At 35.3% G+C, this 25,620-nt stretch overlaps 1 protein-coding gene across 1 annotated transcript in view; it reads right to left on the bottom strand.

Annotated features, from left to right (window-relative positions):
* Nucleotides 1–25,620, bottom strand: part of LOC132759594 (MAM and LDL-receptor class A domain-containing protein 1-like) — a gene marked incomplete at its 3' end in the record, with an annotated part of 60,997 nt that overhangs the window by 3,711 nt on the left and 31,666 nt on the right. The window contains exons 2-4 of the mRNA XM_060751408.1: nucleotides 6,690–6,863; nucleotides 2,109–2,273; nucleotides 954–1,112 (exon numbers count right to left, since the gene is read on the bottom strand). Of these exons, the coding sequence (XP_060607391.1) occupies nucleotides 954–1,112; nucleotides 2,109–2,273; nucleotides 6,690–6,863 (498 nt within the window). The remainder of the gene's footprint in view (nucleotides 1–953; nucleotides 1,113–2,108; nucleotides 2,274–6,689; nucleotides 6,864–25,620) is intronic.

The following is a 25,620-nucleotide window of genomic DNA, read 5'->3' as shown; positions in this document are numbered from 1 at the left end:
TTTTTCTCTTTTTAAATATTACAGTTTGAAAGACTTTCCCTTAAATTTTGTGTACTGGCAGAGCTTTGAAGAAAATAGTCTTGCAAGACACTGGTAAAAATACGGAAAATATGTTTCACCACAGTGAACAATGAATTTTTACAAAACGGAAAATGAAAATACGCATTTTATTTCATCAATATTTCATATATAAGTATATAATAAATATTGTTATTGTCATGTATTTATACACATATAATTTATTTCTATTGTTTGTGTTTTATTAAAGTAAGCAAAATTTGGTTAAAGTACATGTAGTTTATAGTTTTAAAACATTCCCGTTGGAAGAACGCCATTTGTTGACTTATTTCAGTTTTAAGCAAGAATCTATATAGCATCAACGAGACATCAATCGGGGAATCTCGGCTAATATTCATTATTCGTAGTTTGACAGAAAGGTCCGAAAAGATGCGATTGGTATATGGTAATTATACTATAATGTACATGTATGCACAAACTACTAATCAGTTAACATCTTTATCAAGGTTATAAACCTCATATAATAATTGATTTTTATACATTTCAAAGCATATAAAAGTATAAATCCAAAGGCAAACTGTATTTCCATTACATCGGAGTTTATCATTATTGTAAACCTCTCATTTAACATCGGCGATGAGGGCAGTGAAAATACAAATCATATTTGAATTAAAACCATTTTATATTGTATTACATAAACTTAATGATGTACAATAATTGTTCTGTTCTATTTCACTATCACGGCCATGTTTTAGACTCCACTGATACATTTTGATTTAATAAGTGGTTTAAAAAGCAGAAATGTAGCATAAAATACTACGAACTAACTCCAGAGATACTATAATAGATTTATTGTAGAGTTAAATTGATCAGCCCGCCATTATCCTACTACCCTGGGCTTGTTTCGTGAACATGTTAGTGCCATGTCACCTTACCGTCTCCTCCAGCGCCAAGTGTGTGGTCATGGCTAGGTCCCGTCCGTGACGTACTTGTCTTTCCGGTATTCCATCTCCAGTCCTGATCATTTTTCTCGTGATGCGACCACCCGCAAAGTTCCGGGTCTTCAAAGTCACATGAAACTGGTGGCTTCCACGCTAAAAATAAAATATAATATTTTTTTCGGATTCTTGTGACATTGTATTGATAATGAAAATATCCCAATTACATGCTACCGAGTTGTAGCCCGTGCTGAAATTCACGAAGGAATCTACATCGGCAAAGTGAATGATAGCATATTTTTCGGCATAAAAGTGTCTGAAAATTGATCTTAAACCGAGAAAATATCGAACTTTATCCTACATAAATTTTCCTGCAGGATATCTTCAATTGACTACCTTATGAGTGTCTTCAAATAAGTAAATGTGTTTGGATAGATATGACATATATCTCACTGGTAAGAAACTTCGTATCTGACACGTGAACGTCGTATAGGTGAAATACAGAAAATCCTATGATGTATGGTTAAAAATAGTCATCAAACACTTGCCCTTTCTATATAGATCTATTTCGGTACCTTAGTACATTCTTATTTGTAGAAACAACATGTTGATAATTAACAAAATATATGTACTAGGAAAAGTGCCACTTTGTCACAAAATACGACACTCACAATTTGTAGACTTTGGACATATGCACGTGACCTTGAACTTTGCCAACGGGACCTATTTTTTTTTCACTTAACGCAATGCCTCACAATGATTAACATTTGTGCCAAGTTATATAACAATGCTTCTATGTAAGAGCGGTTCACTTTGAAAAAGTATTTATCGCTGATCTCTAAAAGCGATCTTGAAACTTGACCTACTTTATGTGCGCAACGCTACGTTTTATGACTCTAATACATCCATAAAGATATGTGTAGAAGACATGGTCTGGACAAATCTAGACATTTCTAAATCATTAACGACTTGACCTTACATATACTGGCCTAGATTATGCTTGCAAGATTCATTATTTATTCATTTATGTATAATCCCTTTTATGAATATTCAATTGCCTTTACATACAATTTGAATTTCATATTTATTTTTCTGACCTTTAACCGTTAATGGTGATCAAATGTTTTACTGATAAATACATTGTGAACTCACGGATACACAATGGTGTCGGTGCACTCCATTCAGACCCGTCACATGTTAGCGTTTTTTCGCCTTTTAGTTGATACATTGCTGCACATGTGAATTTTAATAAGGCGCCACCGAACCATTGGGTGATCTTCAAAGTGTTTGTCGGCGAGATGGTTTGACAAGTGCTTGCTGAAACAAAGAACTGCATTATATAACAGACCATTAACCCAGCAAACCGTTTAGGTGGAAAGCCGTTATTGCCTTATAGATCTATCATAACAATAGTATGTACAATGAGCAAATATTGTACAGAATACATATCATAAGAACGAATTTATAATACTGTACATATGTTGCTTATTCTTTAAATTTAAATTTTTTTATTTAAAACGCGCTTTAAACTGTTTTATTATTTTGGCGTCGTTATATTCCCCATTGAGAGCCTCATCGAATCGCCTCCGGAACTCTACGCTGTCATATGATCATGACAAACCAATAAGCTAGTATCAATTTCCAGCATAGTTCAAAGGTCACATGTGTGTAGCACAAATTAAATTCATGTTAAAACGATTGCGTGGAAAATTGGAAGCTGGAATCGTTAATTATTGGAATACTACAAGTAAAGCTTACCAAAATTCCTTTTAGGGCAATACTCAATTTTATAAATATGGTTATAAACAGGACTCCAGGGATAGAAGCTGGAGAAAAAAGATTTACATGTATCTTCAATCCATTACTGCATGATCTTAAATTTCCTGTATCATTGCAACAAGGGGACATCACGAAATTGCCAAAAATCACTATTTTGCGTTGATCGATGTTTTTTCCAGCAGCACCAAAACTGATTTCAAAGTGCTTCAACTTCTCAATGGATTGAGATAGAGTCAAAGGCTTTTCAGCGTTGGTTACATGTTACGTCGATCGACCAAGCTCTTACAAAATTTCCTTGGCTGCCGCCTTCTCTTCAAAAAACCCAAGTAGAAGGGGGCACTCTTGCACCCCCTAATGTATCTTTTGATTGTTGGTTTCCACATATGGATAAAATGGTGGAAGAAATATGTAAATCATGCATTGTATGCCAAGCTGCATCAACACGATTTTTTCCCAGATCCGATCAAACCAACGTTACTAGCATGAGAGGTGTTAAAGCAGTTCTGCTTTTTGTAGACCATTTCCAGACGGTTACATGTTACTAGTTGTTATATGTGACTACAGTAGATTTCCAGTAGTTGAAAGAATCAAATCGACAGCCGCAGATACAGTCATATCGCGATTAGAGGCGATATTTTCGATATTCGGATATCCAGAGGTAGTGAAAACGGACAATGGACCTCAAAGTCGGGCATTCAGAGATTTTGCTGATAATTCGGGATTTAAACATAAACGAATTATTCCAATGCACCCACAGGCAAATGGAATAGTTGGGAGATTAATGGCGCCACTGCAAATCAATTAAAACAGCGATAGCATCTAGACAAGATTATAAAAGAGCGTGAAGTAGATATCTTATGAATTTTCGCAATTCACCACAATCTACATCCCAAAAAGCTCCTAGTGAATTGATCTTTAAACGGAAATTAAAAACGAAATTACCAAAAAATGACATTTGACAACAACGACACAGATATTCGAGACAGGGACAGTCTATCAAAATCGAAAAACAAAATATACGCTAATAAAAAACGTAGAGCTCAGCCAAATAATTTGAAACTTGTAGATCGTGTGCTTAAAACGGAAACAACGTAATAAATTTGAAACAGCATATGACCCTACCCCTGGAGTTATCATTGCTATGAAAGGTTCTATGCTCACAATCTAGCATAGAGGAAAATTATTGAACGAGACGTGTCTAAGTTTAGATATGTTCATGGAGATCAAGAGCCAGTGCAGACGAAACCTGCAGATAATATATCTTTACCTTGAAATAGGCATCAAAGGAAACACGTTATAAAGATTAAAAAAAAAAGAATATGGTTTAATCTATAATACCATTTCCGTTACAGCTTGTATGCCCTACTCATATGTATCATTTATATCTGCTTGCTGGTTTTGTTAATCTTTGGAATAATGACGTATGTGAGAACATTATGCTATTCGTGTAATTAATACGTTTGGTTTTATAAAATTGCCTTATATAATTGGTTTCTGCATGTTGTAACTGAAAAACAATTTATTCTTTTGATAACAATACTAGTTGTTTCTACAAATTTTGTGATAATAATGTAATTTGTTTGATATTATGTGGCATTACGAAAAAGAGAAAAATATATGGCAATTAACAATGACATTATATTTATCATTACTTCGTTGAAGCAGATGCCCAGTAAACTGATTAGAGAGAATCACATCGGTTAATGAATTTTGATGAAAAAAAGGAGAAGAGTGTTTAAACAATAGATTTGCTAAATAGCTTATTTCATTCGAATAAAATATTTCTTATTACAATATGTTTGCACATATAAATTTTAATTTTTCATGATTTAAGTTTATTGATTTTATTGATTTGAGTTCTAAACTAAAGGTATAGGAAGATGTAGTAAGCATGTCTACAAGATAGTTTAAAAAAACAAGAATAAAGATCAACAAGACAAATGCAACGTTCACAGGACGCGGCCCCCGACACATCCAAGCATGGCACCCAGAAGGCACCAAACAAAAACCTGGAGTGGACATAAGGGTGAAAGGAGTAGGACATGTAATGTGAAATAATATCAACTAAAACGGGCCCATAAGGGAATTAAAGGGATAAGGGATGTAAGGGTGAAAAGGTGGGGAGGGGGTTAAAAATGGGTGAGGGGGAATTTGGAAAATACTTACCGTCAACGACAATCCAAGAAGACAGACATCACAAAACCTGTAAACAACCAAAACAAGTAACAATACAGACATGAAAAATACGTGAAGGAACACAGAGGGGTACAGCCTTGGAACGGTCAGTGGTAGTTTAACCACTGGAGAGTTTAAACCGGTTTTATGCGCGCCAAACCTCACTCTTAGCCCCAATATGTTCCTAATGACATAAAAGTGTAAATAAAATTAATCCCCGCCAAGTGAAATTCTAAGAATGGTCATTGTTACATTAGACGAAATAAATAAAACACATACAAAATTATGTAAATATGTAGAAAAAGGTACAGCCTAATGACCATTACAAAAGTACTCGATGCCGTAAAGGAAGGCAGAGTAACAAGAAAATCACCTACAAGGGCCCGACGAAGCAAGACAGAAGACGAACATTAAGACAATTCAGTCCCAAAGGGCTTTAAGAACTGTCCCTCATAGAGTCTCCCACTTAGTCCGTCAGATGTAATTAAAAGAGGAAAGCGTAGCGTCCAACTGTAAAAGGGTTGAGCACCAAGCATGCGGTATGCCTTAAAATAATTGGGTCAAAACCTCTTTTAATAAACCGTTTGATAATTTTAGTGTAGACGGCAGAAAAATTACTATGACCCATGATCTTACGAAGTTTGTAAACCACATCTCCATAGAAGTCAGGCTTGCTTATACCCAGTCGTAAAAGAGTTTTTAAATTACAATTAAATTTTAAAACTAAGTGTGAATTACGATGGTAAAACTTTGTAAAATATTTACGCAATTATTATTATTATTAAAATATTTACGCAAATATTTACGTGTAAGCCACGCCTTTAATATCAAATATCGTTATTGTTACTGTGTATATGTTAACTTGAAGTTTGGCAGTTTATGATGCAACACATATAATACAATATATAAACCATCTATCGGGTCTTGTTTAGTTTTGTGCTAGTAAGCCATCCGGATATAAAACATAAATGTTACATTAACTTCTCCTGTTTTTCAAATCTGTTATGCTTAAAGTTCATCTTATATTGATGGTATTTTATTATTTCTATTTTTCACATATGTACATTCCCCAGTTTTGCAACTCGGGAATTACATGGCCATACTGTTTGTACTGGTTTCCGAGCAGTTGCTGTATGCAAACCCAACATAAATTCATAATACTAAGTCCTGGCCACGAGATAGTTAAGTCGTGGGAACGAGATATATGTCCTGGCCACGAGATACTCTGTTTTGTTTTTAAATATGGCATGCATTTGATGTTGTTAAAAGGCGCAGAGGAAGAGGTATTAAATAGTAAATAGGAATCGTTTCATTTAAGTTATATAAAACTGACAAAGGAATTAAAGATTGGTTAGTAAGATTTTTGAAAACTATATTTTTCGTGACTAGATTTTAAGACAAAATATGGTCAATTTTGAAAAAAAGAAAAAAAAAGAAAAAGGAAAGACATGTTAGACTGTTTAAAGTGCAAAAGAATCATTTTCCATTGACGCGCCTTTAGTGTAACTGGTATGTGATGAATGTAAATGTTCCTTGTAAACTTTTTATAGAAATATTTATGGTCTACGTACAGAGCACAATGATCCTAATCACGAATTAATGAACTGTGACAATATCCATTGAAGCCAGGTGTTTTCAGTATAGTGTCTGTTTACCTACAAGACATGATACGGTATAGTATTTACTGAAAATGCCGAAAAATCCCGAAGTTATGAGAACTGCGCGTAGTGTTAAAAGTAACAGCCACCACCCGCACATAGTATTTTTGTGGTCTCTTACCTATACAAATGGGTGGATCACTGGACCACTTGGAGCCGAAGCACACTGCCCTGTCCATACCATACATATGGTATCCAGAATTGCACGTGTAGTCAACCACGGAACTTCCGGCACGTAATCGGTAATCTCCGTTCGTTATGTTTAGATTTCTCGTGGAGCAGAACCCCCGTTTTACTGAAAAAATAAAAGACAAAATGAATACATTTATTTACATGATAATGTTTGGTTACTTACGCCATTTTAAAATGCATTGAGGGCAAATAATATATTCATAATGCGTGTTTTGTAAAAGAATCTTTAAGGAAATGTCAGCATTTTTATAGACTTTTATTACGCCTATGTATATTATCATAATGGAACTGTTAATAGGCTGTTTATAAAACGCATGGATAAACTTGATTTAAAACAGGACGCGAGGGTAGTTTCATTTTGCATTGTTTCGTTTCATTTGTTTACATATTAAGATTTTTAAAACTGCCTTTGATATAACTGTTATTATAATACTTCACCGTTGTAACGTGCATTTTCATTTGATAATCTAGACGTTGATATAGTGTATATATTGTCCAACAACATTGACCTGGCACTCTTGCATTTGACCCTGTAGTCGGTTTACGTTTTACTTGTAAATCGATAGGAATGTAAATATGCAATTGTTAAAATGGTGTTAATTATAAGCTGGTAAAGGGTTTTCACATGAAGACTGTAGACGTAAACTGGTAGGTTCGGATCCGATTTCAACGATTTCTTTTTTTCTTCTTTTTTATTTTATTCTCTTAAAACTATTGCAAACCTTTTTGATGTGTGTACTATCTGCATGTGTAGTATTTTTAACAACTGCCTTTAAAGCGTATATGCGTTATTAAGTTCTTTATATTATCAACAGAACAGTTCATAAATGCAAAAACAAAAAATAATGTTTCCTAAGTTATTCAGACAAATGAGATAACGATCAGAAAAAAACCCACTTTCATCATAAAAGATTTTCTCTTGGGAAAAGATAATAACTTTATTAAAGGAACGTTACTTTTACACGTTATCGTAACCTTAGCGTTTCTAATACAATGTGATCGTAATGATTATTCGGGTTGTTTCTCAAAATTTTCTGAAGTTATTTATAGTAACAAGATTGACTGATATATAGTATGTTCACAGAATGAACGATGCGTCATTATATACATGTATAGTTTGTAAACATTCGGTCATAGTGGCGGCATGGCCGAGTGGTTAACGCTTCGGACTAATAATCTTATGATCGCTAACCGCATGTGTTCAAACCCTGACAGGGACAAGTCGTTGTTTCCTTGAGCAAGAAACTTTACACTCATTGCTCAGTACTGGTTGGTTCTAGGAACGGATTCGAAAGTGTGTTTATAAGCTTATAGCTTCCTTCACAATCGAACTAAAATAAATTCTGTATAAACCAAACATTCGGTCAATTTCGCCACTTTCCGTATCATACAATACTGTGTTTACAATATTAGTAATAAAGATTTTGACAGGTTATATGGTCCTATATAAACAGTTATTTGTATATATAAACTGAATCGCTAGGCGAAGGTTAATTATATTCAAATAACCGTTTACATACGGCCATGTAACATGTCAGGAATCTTTATAACGAATATATGATACAGCAAAATTACTCTTTTTTACAGATACACAGTGTTTTAGCCAATCAAAGTTCAAGAAATTTATTTGTGTTATAATAAAATAAAAAAGCCGTGTCATGACATTTCCAACACAGTGGTCAAATGACGTAATCGTAGAAACGCGACGTCAAAGTTGACGCCAATATTTCTTAATGATATAACGCGTGCTTTTCCATTCATCACTGTGTAGTTTTCAGGGAAAAATAATCTGATCTATCATTTTTCAGATATTCGCCAGAATAAGTTTTAAATTGATGTAATATATATTTATTAACATGTCAATTGCAAACTGAGAACAGAACAAGGTAAACATCGACAGATATATGCAAGCGTCCGGCAATATACTTGTACATTCAAATAAATATCTCTTCATCTGTATAAAGATATACTAAACATCACGGTCAAGTATGCATGCTTGGTTCGTTTTTTGCCCATTCGTATTTGCCTATTCATTCGGTTTAACCCCCGCAGACATGCATTTACACAATTTTAGCATATTTCATGTCTGAAGTACACATATTTTGAGTTTTATTATTCTACCATACATTTGGCTATACAGAGAATGATAAACAGTTGCAATGGATAATTTAACGTTGTTGTTATCTTTATCGTATTGATGTTTTAAAATGATTAACAAAAACAGAGATATTGTTTAAAATATCTTTTAATTAATTATGAATCGGACGTACTACCTCTCTAATCCGCCCACTATGCTACCTGTTTAGGGATTACTGTTGCTTAACGATAAGATATTTAGCGTAAATTTTACTTTGTCAACAGTTTGAGCTGTTATTTGAAATTAATTATAGCTGTCATATGTTGCTGTACAGATCTTAATATCCGTCCCCAGGGGACTCGCCAATCGGCAGGGTCCCGACGGACGGATATTACAATCCGATTGAAAATTTATGTCCTTACACCCGTAACTATTTTCGTACAGCAGCGTATGAAATAACAACTTCATTCACAACGGCGAAATAACGTCATCCAAAGCATGCCATTGTATAGCACGCGACTTATCTGGCACCCCCATGACAGATGAAATATCCGGCATGAGTAAAATTAACGGAAACACCAGTCTGATATGCAAGACTTACTCTGTCAAATCATTGTAATAGTTTATGTTTATAAATGAAAGTCTCGGTTTCTATTTAGTGATATAAAACCCATAGTACTCAGAGTATATCACTGATAGTGTTGTTAACATAGCTTTGCCTATTTTTGTGGCCTACGTATTAAGTTATGATTCCGTAAATTTCCTTATAAATGCATTGTGTATCTTGTTCTTTCAAAGCATATTAAATTTTCTCGATTCAATGACAATTATTGCATTTTTTTCCCTTCGCAATGATGACATTATTCCGCTGTTAATCTCATTTTTTTTTTAAAGTAACAATTACGCTGATATTTTTTTTTCGGGAAACCTTTAACCCTTGACAGATATTCGCTCAGTCGTATTTTAAGTACCATAAGACAGAGAATTTCAAGGAAATTGATGAGTTGACAAATTTAATTTCATTTGTTTAAACGACACTTGATATATTGTCCTTGCGACAGTGAACACTTTCAGGGCTTACTTACTAAGTATTTAGACATTTAGTCTTTCGGTTGTTATTTTATTTCCAATGTCAAGATGTTTTCCAAGTATTTCTCTTTAATCATATATAAAGTAACATGTAGGGGCTGATATACACTATATAAATCAGAATAAACACTTTAATGTCAATAGAATACGGAAGATATTACATTACGTTGGCATCATAGTTAAATTTAACGGACATAAAATAATAAGAGTTTATAATTAAGAGTTAAGTGAATGTGAGTAAGACACTTGAAGTTGTTGAAATACATTCCTGCTTTATATAAAATTAAATGGGAAGAAAATAAACCGAAATAATTTTGTCTTGTTTTATAATAATTATTGCAATACCAGTTTTGGTCTCTGAGAACATGGCATCGTAAGTTGTTGAAAGAAGCCGGAAATGGATGATAACCAGGTAAAACTGAATGAAAATTGAGTGATTCAGACTAAATCGGATAATTTCAGTAAAATTGCAGCTACGTGCTGAATGACCCCCGAAAAACATAGTGTTGAGAAATTGAAATAATTAAATTCTTTAAAATTTCATCATTAACATAATGTTATGATATCGTTAAAGCAGCATAACTCAAGATCCATGTTTATTTTCATAGCAATTTGGAAACTGTATTTAAAAGTAAAATATTGTGAAGTGAACAAAGGAAGCAATTTACACATTGCAAACGACACTTACAATCCACGCAAAATAGCCCCTACTGTATTATATTGTTGCTTGCTTTGTTTTCTTTTTGTTCTTGTTTTGTTTTTTTTAAATAAATTATGTTTTACATGTACATTTATATAATCACACAACGACGTGGCAAAACATCAACATGTCCATACGCGCTCGTCAAAAATAATTCTCTTACTTCTTTGTGTGATATAACATAGCGTTTTTACAGAACAACTAAATATCCTCTATTTACATGTACGCACTTTTTTGGGTAAAACGTTTATGACTACTTACGTTAATATCAACGCCGTCCTAGAACCTATATCAGATGACCTTCGTATCGACCATTATTCCACAGAACAATTTCTCGTAAAGAAGGCGGATATTATATTCTTTAACAATAATTATAAACTGCTACCGTGTATTGTATCATATCAACAGTTCAGGGTTCAATATTTTGATATACGTTGTACGGATTTGTTACTTTTCTTTATACCATATTTATGTCTACAATATGAAATGAACTGAATGAGATAAATATATATACATGTTTATTTTTTCTTCAAAACATAATATCATTATTTCGATATATTATCCTCAATCATTGTTGTCAGGATTGAGCACAGCAGACCAGGTGTGGTACTTGAGGAAAACTCCTGACGATTATATTACTCTAGCTTACTCTTGGCTACGACTTAGTAAATCATGGCAAAGACATAGTATCTCGTGGTCACGACTAAGTAACTCGTGGCCACGACATAGTATCTCGTGGCCACGAGATAAATAAAGCACACACATGTCACCTTTATGCCACCGTAATTATGCCCCAGAAATGCTTATATTTTTATTTTTAAAAACCTTTTTATAGTTTCCACACAGGTACTCATTGGCTAATTACTTTAACCCTCTTTTTCTTCTTCTTTTTCTTCTTCTTTTTTGTAATCATTACATATCTAGTGATTAAGTATTTTGTATTTAAGTTAAAATACGACTTTGTTTACATTTTACTACTTTTATAACATATAATTTCACATTTTGCACTACTGTCTTCAGGTAACAAACATCTAACATGGCTCTAAAACATATATTTAAAAAATACAAAATTCATGGATGCTCTTTCTAAAAAAGTTAAATTTTATTTGTTTCTGAGGCATATTGTGCCTTTAAGACAAATAATTCTTCACTCGGTGCTACTTTCTTCAGTTGATACGCTTCGAACATGCTCTTAAACAAATATATTAACAATGTTATAAAACTCTATGTTTGCCTTTCAATAGAAGGGAAAAAATAGTTTCTGAGGCATATTGTGCCTTCAAAATATTACAAACCTCTGTATTGCATTTCCTGAACAAAAGCGTAACATTATGTAATAATGATATAATGTATAAATCTACCACAATAATATAAAAATACATGTATACATAAAATACAATAAAGATTTAAATACCTTACCTCTACTGGATTCGCATGAGTAGACACAAAACCATACGACAATCAGGCATCTTACAAACAATGACATAATTGTTCCTTTTAATTAACTGTATATTGCATCAAATACAGGTTAAACACGCGCAATTAAATTTGTCCGCAAGATACGAGTATAGTTCATTTTACAGATATTTTACCCTTGTAGCGTATTTCTTATTTCTGCACTGTTGCCAAACATACGTTTACTACTGAGTGTTAAACAGAGTGACTGTTTATCACATATAAATAGAGACATTAGGTTATACACTCCAAACTTACATCAAGTTGTCTAATCATATGATTAAAATGGCTTACATCCGTTTTCCTGATGCTACACTAGAAATTAAAGCTGCGGTCTCACTTACTCCCGGCACAGCCCAGGACCACCGGGATGATCCGGGACGATCCGGGGTGATTGCGGTCACACTTACCCAGGCAGCACTACTGTAATTCCCAACTAACCACCAAGGATGCGCTCCGGACCATCAAGGCAGAGCCCAGGTGAAGCTATGGTTTATGCTGGTGCTTCCCCGGTCGTTCCCGAATGACGCCGGAAGAGCCCCGGTTGACCCAGGCAGAGTCCCTGGCGATGAAGGCAGAGCTCCGGTAGAGCCAAGGACGATCCAGGCAGAGTCCCGATAGAACCCCGGTGGATTAAAAACGCGCGAAAATGATTACAATGATACATAATTTTTATTTAATATCATATCTATTGTTTCAGAACAGTAATTCGTGATGATTTTCTGAAAAATTGTTATGCAAAACTGGATAAAAGGGAAATGGGAAGGGTTTTAATACAAACAAGTGAAATCATCGCAAATCGTCGTGATTCTTTTGAAATGAACTGGGCTTTGCCGGGGTTCTTCCGGGATCAACCGTAGCTCAATTGTCATCTTCCGAGGCTCTGCCGGCATCTTCCGGGGCTCTGCCGGCATTTACCGGGGTCTTCCGGCCTTCACCGTGGCTCTGCCAGCATTCACCGGGGCTCTACCGTAGCTCTACCGGCTATATAATGCCCTGGATCATCCCCGGTTTATGCCGGCAGAGCTACGGTGCTTCCCATGTGTAACCCCGGTCGTTCGCGGCAGAGATAAGGATGAAGCCGGCAAAGCTATACTTCCCGGATCATCCCGGACCACCCCGGTGATATTGAATATTTTATTCCAACCGGGGTCGAATGCCGGATGTTCCCGGATCATCCCGGACGTTGCCGGCAGAGTTACGGATGTTCTCCGATTTTTCCCGGTCGTACTCCAGTCGTTCACGGATCACCCCGGACGTCTACCGGGACTCTGCCGGGATGTTAGTGAGACTGTAGCTTAATCACTATGAACGTAAAATAGATCCTGAACGGATTGTCCAAAGAGCAACTTTTGTATGCTATAAGTAATAGTTATAGTATATGAAACGAGTTAGTTACGAGGATATAACACTGACTGGGGCGACATCAAGGGATGTTTCTGTAAAAAAAAGTGGCGAGGCCGTTAGGCCGAGACAATTTTTTGCAGAAACATCCCGAGATGTCGCCCAGCCAGTGTTATATCCATGTAACTAACGAATTTCATATACTATAACGGTAGATAATCTTCTATGATATGCAATAAAACGTTATCCCTGGGTCCTGACGCGAGTAACGACATTTGTTCCTCAACCAAAGCGCGAGAATGATTCTAGAAAAAATCCATACATTGTACATACAATATTTTCATACCAAAACCTTGAGCATTTAGAGATACACATTATCTGACCGGAAATTCCAGCTAAATACGCACGAAAATCGTACTTGTTTCATGACAGGCGATTTGTTCTTTCTGTATAAAAAGTGTATAATAGTTCGTATAAAAACGATATTCTAAGTTCAAGTGCTTAAATATCATTTGTCTGATTTCAATGCGAATTCAATTTTGTACATATTTAGAGAGTCTACTTTACACAAATATAAGATTCGAAGCTCTAGCCCAAGAAATACATCCGTGACATATCCGCGTGTCATGGTCGTTTTTATGACCGGCGATTTGTTCTTTCTGTATATAAAGTGTATAAAATTTCGTAAAAAACAAACAATTCTAATCCAACTGGTTAAACATCATTTCTTTGATTTCGTTGCGGTTTCGATGTTGTACAATTCTGTACAAATTTAGAGGGTCTACTTTACAGAAATATACGACTCGAAGCTCTACCGCAAGAAATACATCCGTTAGATCTCCGCATGTCATGCCCTTTTCTGGACAGGCGATTTGTTCTTTCTGTGTTTAAAGTGTATAATATTTCGTGACAAAAAAAAACAACACAATATTCCACAAATCCAATTGGATAAGCACAATTAGTCTACTCTCGTTGCGGATTCGATTTTGTTTAAATAAGGAGTGTTTACTTTACATAAATATAAGAATCGAAGCTCTAGGCCAAGAAAAATATCCGTGAGATCCCCGCTAGGCATGATCGTTTTAAAGACCGGCGATTTGTTCTTTCTGTATAAAAATGTATAAATGTTCGGAAAAACACAATATTTTAACTTCAAATACTTAAACACCATTTGTCTGATTTCAATGCAGATTCGATTTTGTACAATTTTTGAGGGTCTACTTTACAGAAATATAAGACTCCAAGCTCTAGCCCAATATAAATACATCCATGTCATCTCCGCGTGGCATGGTCGTTTTTATGACCGGCGATTTGTTCTTTCTGTATATTAAGTGTATAAATTTGGTAAAAAACACACTATTGTAAGTCCAACTGCTTAAACATCATTTGCCTCAGTTCGTTGCGCATTCGATTTTGTACAAATTTGGAAGGTCTACTTGACAAAAATATAATTCTCGAAGCACCACCCCAAGAAATACATCCATGCGATGAGCATGGCATAGTCTTTTTCATGACCGGCGACTTGTTCTTTCTGTATATAAATGTATGAAATGTCGTAAAACACACGCAATTCTAAGCCGAACTGCTGCAAGACCATTTAGCTAATTTTGTTGCAGATTCAATTATGTACAAATTTAGAGGGTCAACATTACAGAATATAATTCTCGAAGCTCTATACCTCAAAAAATTCGTGAGATCTCTGCAGGGCATAGCCATTTTCATGACAGGCGATTTGTACTTTCTGTGTATAAAAGTATATAATTTTTTCGTAAAAACACAATATTCAAAGTCGAACTGGATAAACACCATAAAAATTTTGTCTAATTTCCTTTGCAGATTCGATTTTAGTACAATTTGGAGGGTCTACTTTACATTAATTTAAGACTCGAAGCTCTTGTCCAAGAAAGACATCCGTGAGATCTCCGCGTGGCATGGTTGTTTTAATGACAGGCGATTTGTTCTTTTTGTATATAAGTTGATAACATTTTGTAAAATACACAAAATTCTAAGACCAACTTCTGAAACACCATTTGCCTAATTTCGTTACGTATTCCATTTTGTAAAAATTTGGAGGGTCTGCTTTACAGAAATATAATTCTCGAAGCTCTATCCTATCCCAAGAAGTATATCCATGAGATCTCCATATGACATACGACCTGCGATTTGTTCTTTCTGCATATAAGTGTATAAAATTGAATAACTAAAAACACACAATTCTAAGTCCAACTGCTGAAAGACCATTTGTCTCATTTTGTTGCAGATTCGATTTTGTACAAATTTGGAGGGTCTTTTTTTTCAGAAATGTAATTCTCGAAGCTCTACCCAAAGAAAAACATCCGTCAGATATCCGCATGGCATGGTCGTTTTTATGACCGGCGTTTGTTCTTTCAATATTTAAAATGTATACATTTTCTAAATTGTACAAACTTGGTGTATACTTTAGATAAATATAAGACTCAAAGCTCTACAAAAAAAGTACATCTGTGAGAACTCCGGTGGCATGGTCGTTTTTATGACCGGTGAAAAAAACATCACACAATTCTAAGTCTAACTGCTTAAACATCATTTGTCTGATTTCGTTGCGCATTCGGTTTTGTACGGATTTAGGGTCTACATTACAGAAATATAATTTTCGAAGCTCTATCCCTAGAAATATATCCGTGAAATCTCCGCATGGCATTGTCGTTTTTATATCATAAAAACACACAATTTTAGGTCCGGCTGCTTAAACACCATTAGTCAGATTTCTTTGTGGATTCGATTTTGTACAAATTTTGAAGGGTCTACTTTACCGAGATATAATTCTCGAAGCTCTTCCTAAAGACATACATCCGTGAGATCTCCGCTTGGCATGGCATGGTCGTTTTCATGACAGGCGATTTATTATTTCTATATATAAAGTGTATGGAATTTCGTAAAAACACAATATTCTAAGTCTAACTGGATAAACAAATTTGTCTGATTTCGTTGCGGATTCAATTTTGTACAAACTTGGAGTGTCTACTTTACAGAAATAACTACCCCAAGAAATACATCCGTGAAATTTCCGCATGGCAGGGTCGTTCTCTTGACAAGCGATTTGTTCTTTTTGTATACAAAGTGTATAAAATTTCCTTAAAAAACAAAATATTCTAAAGCCACGGAATATAAACCATTTGTCTGATTTTGTTGCGGATTCGATTTTGTACAAATATTTGAGTGGATTCTTTACAGAAATATTAGACTCGAAACTCCAGGCCAAGAGAAACATCCGTGAGATCTCCGGGAGGCATGGTCGTTTTGATGACCTGTAATTTGTTATTTTTGTTTAAAAAATGCATAAATTTTCGAAAACAAAATAATAGGTTCCACTGCTTAAACCACATTTTTCTGATTTCAATGCATATTCTATTTTGTACATATTTTGAGAGTCTTCTTTACAGAAATATGAGACTCGAAGCTTACCCCAAGTTTTACATCCATGAAATCTCAGCGTGGCATGCTTGTTGTTTGTAATTCCTTATTGAAAACTAAGACCGGTTCTTTCTTCAGAACATATATTTAATCTGAACAAACCTACGATGATAGACCTTTTAAGTAGTTTTTAATCGAAAACCAAACCAGGTTCTAGCCTCATGGAATACAATGAAGCTGACCAAACCCACGGTCAATGGCCTTTTCAGTAGTTCTTGACGGAAAACTAGGTTCGGTTCTAGCTTCAGGGAATACAGTCAAGGTGATAAAACCCGATGTGATACGCCTTTTTATAAGTTCTTATTCGAAAGTCAAACCCGGTTGTAGCCTCAGGTAAAAGAGAAAACCTGAACAATCCCACGGCCTTTTTAGTACTTCTTTACGGAAAACTAAGAATGTTTCTAGCCTCCAGGATATAGGCCTTTGTCGTCGTTATCAACAGAAAAAACAAAGAATCTTTCAAGCCTCAAGGAATACAGTCAAGCTGACCAAACTAACGGTGATAAGCCTTTTTAGTTGTTCATAACGGAAAACCTAGCCCGGTTCTAGCCATAGGGAAAACAGTCAAGCTGACCTTACCCATGGTGATGTGCTTTTTGAGTAATTCTAAACAGAAAACTAAGAACCTTTACAGCCTCGGGAATCCAGTCAGGCTTAACAACCACAGGTGATAGGCTATTTTAGAAGTTCTTAATGGAAAATAATGCCCGGTTCTAGCTTTAGGGAATACAGTGAATGTGACCAAACCCACGGTGATAGACCTTCCTAGTACTTCTTAACGGAGAACCAAGCCCGGTTCTAGGGAATACAGTCAAGCTGACCTAGCCCAAGGAAATAGGCATTTTAAGTAGTTCTGAAAGAAAAATCCAAGCCCGGTTCTAGCCTCAGGGAAAACAGTCAAGCTGCCAAAACCGACGGTGACAGGGCTTTTTAGTAGTCTTCACTATCGGAATGTCAACTCAGGGTTTAGCGTCAGGAAATACAGTGAAGCTGAACAACTCACGGTGATCGGTATTTTTGATAATTCTTGTCGGAAAACAAAGCCCGGTTTTAACCTCCAGGAATACAGTCAAAATGACCACAGCCACGATGATAAGCTTTTAAGAAGTTCTTAAAGAAAATCAAGCCGCTGTTTTAGTCTCTGGGAATAAAGTTAAGCTGACCAAATCCACGATGATAGGCTCTTTTAAGTTGTTTTCTAGCCTCAGGGAAAAAGTCAAGGTGACCAAACACATGGTGATAGGCTTTTTTAGTAGGTCTCAACGAAAACCCAAGAACCTTTCTATCGTCAGGGAAAATAATTGAGCTTACCAAACTCACGGTGATAGGTCTTTTAGCAGTTCTAAACCGAAAACCAAGTCCGGTTGTAGCCTTAAAGAATACAGTCCAGCTGACTAAACACACTGTGACAATACTTTTTAGTAGTTCTTAGTGGAAAACTGAGAAACTTTCTAACCTTAAAGAATACAGTAAAGGTCAGCAAACCCACAGTGGAATACGATTTTAGCAGCTCTTTGGGGAAAACCAAGATCTTTTCTAGCCCCAGAGAATACAATCAAGCTGACCAATTCCAAGATGATTGGCCTTTTTAATAGTTCTTAACCGAACACCAAGCCCGGTTCTAGACTCAAGGAATACAGTCAAGATGACCAAACCGACGGTGATATGCCATTTAAGTAGAACTAAACGGGTGCCAAGCCAGACATGGAATACAATCAAGCTGACCAAACTACGTTGATAGGCCTTTTTAGTAGTTCTTAACGGAAAACTAAGAACGTTGCTAGCCCCAGAGAATACACTGAAGCTCAGCATTTCCACACTTGTATGCCTTATAAGTAGTTCTTAGGAAAAAACCAAGAACGTTACTAGCCTCAGGGAATAAAGTCAAGCTGAACAATCCCATGGTGATAGACATTTTTAATAGTTCTAACCAAAAACTTAGCCCGGTTCTAGCCTCAGGGAATACAGTCAAGCTGAGAAAACCCACGGTGATAGACCTTTTAGTTGTTCTTAACGGAAAACAAAGAACCTTTAAGCCTCATGGAATGCAGTCAAGCTTACCAAACCCATGGTGATAGGCCTTTTAGAAGTTCTTCACGAAAAACCAAGAACCTTTCTAGCCTCATGGAATACCTTCAAGGTGATAGGCCTTTTTAACAGTTCTTAACCGAAAACTAAGCTCGGTTCTAGCCTCAGAGAATATAGTGAAGCAGACCAAACCCTCGGTGATGAGCTTTGATAGTAGCTCTCAAACCAAGCCTGCTTCTCGCCTCATGGAATACATTCAAACTGACCTTACCTACGGTGATATGCCTTAATAGTAGTTCTTAACGGAAAACCAAGAACATTTCTAGCCTTAGGGAATACAGTCAAGCTGACCTTACCCAGGGTGATATGATATTTTTAGTAGTTCTTAACGAAAAACCAAGAACCGTTCTAGCCTCTTGAATAACAGTCAAGCTGGAAAAACCCACGGTGATTAGCCTTTTTAGTAATTATTAACGGGAAACAAAGCCCGATTTTAGCCTGTAGCCTCATGGAACACAATCAAGCTGACCAAGCATAAAATAATAGGTCATTTTAGTAGTTCTAAATGGAAAACCAAGAACCTTTCTAGTCTCAAGAAATACAGTCAAGCTGACCAAACCCACGGTGATAGATCTTTTTAATTGTTTATTAACGAAAACTCCAAAAACCTTTTTAGCCTCATGAAATACAGTCAATCCGAACAAACCCATGGTGAAAGGCATTTTAAGTACTTGTTATCGGAAAACCAAGCCCGGTTTTAGACTCAGGGAATACAGTCAAGCTGACCACTCACACTTTGATAAGCCTTTTTAATAGTTCTTATTCGAACACCAAGCCCGGTTATAACTTTAGGGAATACATTCAAGATGACAAAACCGACACTGATTATGTAGATTAAAAGTACTTAAGCGAAAATTAAGCCCGGTTCAAGCGTCTGGGAATACCAATTCCAATTCCAATTTCAAATTTTATTGCCTGAAACATTATACAATGTTTATAGCAGATAAACAATATAAACATATATACCTGTCCAATGGATAAGACATGAGTTAAACAATTAACAAGAGCTTCACAAACAGACAAAGAGAAGAAGTTCAATACAATATTATCAAAAATATGGTGCCTTAAACAATACGAATTTATATTGCAGAAAAAATGAATTTTTTGCTAATTATATAAAAGTATTTTTTGATGACGAACACATGATATTTTCAAATTTGTTTAAAGAAAGGCCAGTGACAATAATAACTTTTAAAAAATTTACTTCTAATGGTTCGATATTTTGGACAAACTAGTAATAAGTGGTATTCTGTTTCAATAGATTGCATATTACAAGACTTACAAAGACGTTCATTTACGGGTATGTTAGTGTATCTTCCCGTTTCTATGGCTTATTGGTGTGCTCAGACTCTGAATTTAGCTAAAGCTGTTTTTAAGTAATTATCTTTAATAGTATCTAGATATTTTTCTCTTTTGAATTCATGTTTAAAAATTGCATATGTTTTTAATTTGCTCGAGTTGTTTATTTCAGAATACCATTTTTGGGTAATAGTTCATCAAAAATATTCTTTGTTTTATCAATTGAAGTGTTGTATTAATCAAGTTTTTGTGACAGCCAAACGTATCCAAAACCATGTTCATTCAAAAATTTGTTTTATTTGAGATACCCAATTTCTGTTTTTATATGTTAAATTATTTTTATCATCTAGTTTCAAATTATTAATATACTTTCTTTTACGATAACTATCATTGTCTAGAGTTATTAGCTTATTCCAAATACTTAATCATATTATATTTTCGCATAACAAACATTGGAACCCGACCGAGTTCTCCATAGAGGGCTGGCAAATTTGTTGACTTTTTTACTCCTGATATATTCCTTAAAAATCTGGTGTGTACAAGTTCAATGTCTGATGCTGGATGCAACCCCCAAACCTCAGAGCAGTAATTTAAGATAGATCCCACTAATATATCGAAAAGTTTAAATTTTTGGTAATACTGTTCTGTCAAATATTTGGAAAAGCTTATGTAATGAAAACGAGGCATGTTGTACTGCAAGAGATACTATCACATTTATAATTGAAAGGGTGATTGTCATCTAAATATTTATCAAAAACAATAAAATCGTAATAATCAGAAGTTCTACTATTCATGTCACCAGTAATGAGAACATGGCCTAAGTTTTCATAATGAACAATATTTGATTCTAAACAATCAAAAAAGTCAAAAGTATTATTTTCTAATACAAACGAATTATTACTTGTGGGTCGCTTGTAAACATGGCATAGATAAATATCAGTATCTTGTGAAGAAAGAGTTCTATCTAATTTTATCAAAAATAGTCCATTGATGTAAATTTTTAAATTTTCCTTATTTTATCTTTAAGATATGTTTTATAATATAGAGAAACCTCCAGAAAAACGCCTTGTCTTTTTGTGTTTCGATTTAACTCCATATAAATGATTATTTTCAAAACTGTCAATGTTAAGATTTGTTCTATTTTCACTAGAAATCCACGTCTCACTTAAAAAAATAATGTCAAAACACTTGATTTAGTCAATAAAGTCATGATCCCCTAACTTCCGTTTTAATCCGTTGATATTCCATGCTCCTACGCTAAGGGATAACTCTTGACCCCCCTAAATGGAGCCCATGTGCTCATGGGTCGCTGAAATGTACGGTCGTCCATTGATGAAAAGCTCCTTACCGATAAATTTAACGTTTTACCCAGCATTTTTTGCCTGTCGCATTACGCTATACAAGGATTTGCGTGCATCTTGAACCTCTTTAGGGAGTTGAGCCCCTATGCCAATGTTAGCTTCCTTCAGGGCAGTATTCTTCTCAAAAGATGTTTTACTCACTAGCTCACGTTGCCTGTTATAGTGAAACGAAGCTATTATAGGGCGAGGTTCCCGGGACGCGTTTCGACGAAAAGGGCGGTATGCGTTATCGATAAAGAGGTCCTCCGTGATTTCTAGATGTTTTATGGATAATGTCTTGAACGATCTTTGGCAGTCTTCCGGTCTATCAGCCGGTACTTCCGGTATACCATAGAACACAGGGTTGTCCTTCATTGATTTCATTTCAAGATCAAGTAACTTTTTCTCAGTGTTTGCTTTGTTGTCGGACATTGTTTTGAGTTTTTCTTCAAAGGATGAACAAGACTGTTTAAGTGTTTTAATCTGCTTTTTTGCTTCGATCAAAGCATTATTATTTTCTTCGAACTTATCCCCGATATACGAGGTTGCGATTTCTGTTTCTGTCACGCGCTTGTCAATATCTTTCACTTTGATTTCAAGGTCGGAAAGTTTTAGACTAATTGAATTAACTGTTTTTTCTATTTTGTCTATTTTCTCCAAGGGTTTAATTTTCGATTTGATGTCTCTTAGGTCTTCCATAATTTCTATCCACGGCGGCTGTTGAAGTCGAACACCGAATGGAGAATTCGGAGGCGGGCTGTGCCCGTAACCTGGAACGGGTATCCCATATGGCCCCCGTGAAAAAGCCATTCAATATAAACCAAAATAATGGGATGTGTCAGCTTTTGGTTTTTTTTTACAATTGTTCACTATCAAAATATTGACCACTCGTAACGGATGAGTAACTCAAACACAGTGTGTTGACCGCTTTGCCTATCTTCTCATGTACAATGTCCGATATTGGTGAGATTATCTTGCGTTTTACTTTACGTGATTTAACCACTTTTTCATTAGAATTTCCGAAATTTATTCCGTTTGACATTAATAAGACTACATATGTATCTTTTAGTCCATGAAAAATCCAATTTATATTTGGTAAAATAACCTAAATCCAAATAAACAAGTGTCCACGTTACACGTGTCTTATCCATTAAACTGATCACGTGACAAACCATGCTATCTTAATCCATGGTGATATGCTATTTTTATGACGATGATAGGCTATTTTAGTAGTCCATAATCGAAAACTAAGCCCGGTTTAAGGGTCTAGGAAAACAATCAAGCTGACCAAACCCACGGTGATAGTTCATTTAATTAATTTTTTATGGAAAACCAAAAACCTTTCTAGCCTCAGGGAATGCAGTCAAGCTGACCTTAACCACGGTAACAGACCTTTTAGTTGTTCTTAAAGTTAGTAGTTCTTAATGAAAAACCAAGAACATTTCTAGCCTCAGGGAATATGTTTAAGCTGACCAAACCCACAGTGGTATGTCTTTATAGTAGCTCTTAGGAAAAAACCAAGAGCTTTCTAGCCTCAGGGAATACATACAAGCTTACCACTCCAACGGTATTTTTAATAGTTCTAAACCTAACAATAAGCCCTGTTCTACCCTCAAGGAATACAGTCAAGATGACCAAACCGACGGTGATTTGCCATTTTAATAGTATTTAACCGAAAAGTAAGCCCGGTAGTAGCGTCTGGGAATACAGTCAAGCTGAATAAACCCACGGTGATAGGCCTTTTTAGTTGTTTTTAGCGGAAAACAAAGCCAGGTTCTTACATCTGGGAATACAGTCAAGATGACTTCACCCAGGGTGAAAAGCTGTTTAAGAAGTTCTTAAAGAAAATCAAGCCGATGTTATAAACTCAAAGAATACAATAAAGCTCAGCAAACCCACAGTTGTATGCTCTTTAAGTAGTTTTTATGGGAAAACCAAGAACCTTTCTAGCCTCAGGGAATACAGTCAAGCTGAACAATTCCAAGGTGATAGGCCTTTTTAAAAGTTCTTAACAAAACAATTAGCCCGGTTCTAGCCTCAGGGAATACAGTCGAGATGACCAAACCGACGATGATATGCCATTTAGTTATACTTAAACGACAACTTAGCCCGGTTCTAGCGTCTGGGAATACAATCAAGCTGGCCAAACCCACGGTGATAGACCATTTTAGAAGTTCCAAACGGAAAACCAAGAACCTATCTAGCCTAAGAGAATACAGTCAATATTAATTAACCTTTAGCCTTGCGATCAGTGCAGACCACGATCAACTTGCATATCTGTGTCGTTTTATATTTGGTCTGCACTGTTCGCTATTGAGTCAGTACTTATTCAGAAAATTTCCCCAAAATGATGAATGGTTTTGTCCACATAAAAAGATAGATACGTCCAATAAGGATATTTAGCGGGTAAATGGTTAATTCATTTCAACAAGTACACGTGTTTGAAAACCTTTTTATACACATGTCTAAGCAATATTAAAATGGAAGTGAAAAAAAAGTGTAAGAAAAGGTATATCCCTATTGAACAATTGAAGCATTATATAACATGAACAAAAATAATGTAAGCAGAATGAGTTGACATATTGATAGATTATTTTTTATAGTAAACAATATATTAATTTAATCTCTTTTTAAAATAAAAGGACGTATTAAAGGCAACCAACATATCAAAAAGAACAGAGGAGACAAAGAACATGTAGGCACTTGATATTCGTATTTATGCTGTGAGTACTGCAAGTTACGCTGGAAACAATCTTCCAATAAAGTGTTTAACATACACTTTGAACCGTTCCTGGATTTGATTGTTTCTACCAGTACACCGACTGGCCTAAGCCAAACAAAATAGAGAATTTAATACAACATGATAACAAAATGGCCGACAAGACGGGTTACCTATAATTAGAACTGATATACTATCTTCTTATTAAGTGTGTAGGTTTTTACAGGGTTTACAATATACTGAATATTTCTTTTTAAAGGAAAAAAAATTAGCCCTGTTCTCCTGGAAGGAGTCTATTTCACATATTTTTCGAATACCCGACTGAAGGACGATTCCTAGAATTTTTTGAAATTATACTAAATTAACGTTCTTAAAAGATAAGCATTTGTAAAAGTGTTTTTTTCCCGAAAATGATTGGCCAATTGCTACAAAATTATTCAACAGAAAATCATACGGCGCTAGCCCGGGGTCAAAACAACTGATGATCAGTCAATTGTGATAAACATGAGGGCATATGCAATGGTAGGATACTACGTCATCGCGCACCTGCTAAATGCTCCCACTTGGACCATTTTTTCGTCGACTCGAAGGTAAAATACAATTTTATTATAAGAAAACGTAAGAGTATTAAAAAATCATGTAGCGCACCAAAGAATGGCTATAGTACTTGAGATAATTGTAAAAAAAGTTTATAGATTTATTGCCTGGTTTAGGCCTGAAAACGGGATAAGTGTTTTTCTCTGAATGCTCCCACTCGGACTTCTCCCGAAACATATATGAAATAAGGTTGAAAACCTTCTTTAAATTTATTTTTAACGTACCGGAACATAAACCGAGTCATGTATACCCATTATTCTTTATTAGTTTCAAATATTTCTATTCAAAAGTCAGTCTTATAAAGGTTTTTTTATGAAAATGGAAAATGCTCCCACTCGGACTCGATTTCAGAGATGCTCCCACTCGGACCCAAATTTAAACATTTTGAAAGCTCATTGCTGTGTTAGCTTTTATGGATTATTCTCACAATTTTTACACCATTTTGCCAATAACTACTGTGTTTGGCAACATTAACTTTTCATTCTTTTTACAGAGATCACTTCTTTGATTCTGTAGAATGACCTCGTTGGGCAGGAACAAGGTGCCATGGCAAAGTTTCAACTGACAGGATCACTATACAAAAAGGTGCACTTGGCTTGTGTTGCATCCGAAGGGATAATTCAAAATTATTGCCAACAACAAGCTAGGACTATAAGACTTTAAATGGGCAGTTTGGATCTCAAGAATAAAGTTTTGTTT

This window comes from Ruditapes philippinarum, unplaced genomic scaffold, assembly GCF_026571515.1.
Source record: "Ruditapes philippinarum isolate M1 unplaced genomic scaffold, ASM2657151v2 ctg2621_1_1_1_1, whole genome shotgun sequence".
Taxonomy (NCBI): Eukaryota; Metazoa; Mollusca; class Bivalvia; order Venerida; family Veneridae; genus Ruditapes; species Ruditapes philippinarum.
This window is presented reverse-complemented; position numbering and strand designations above follow the sequence as displayed.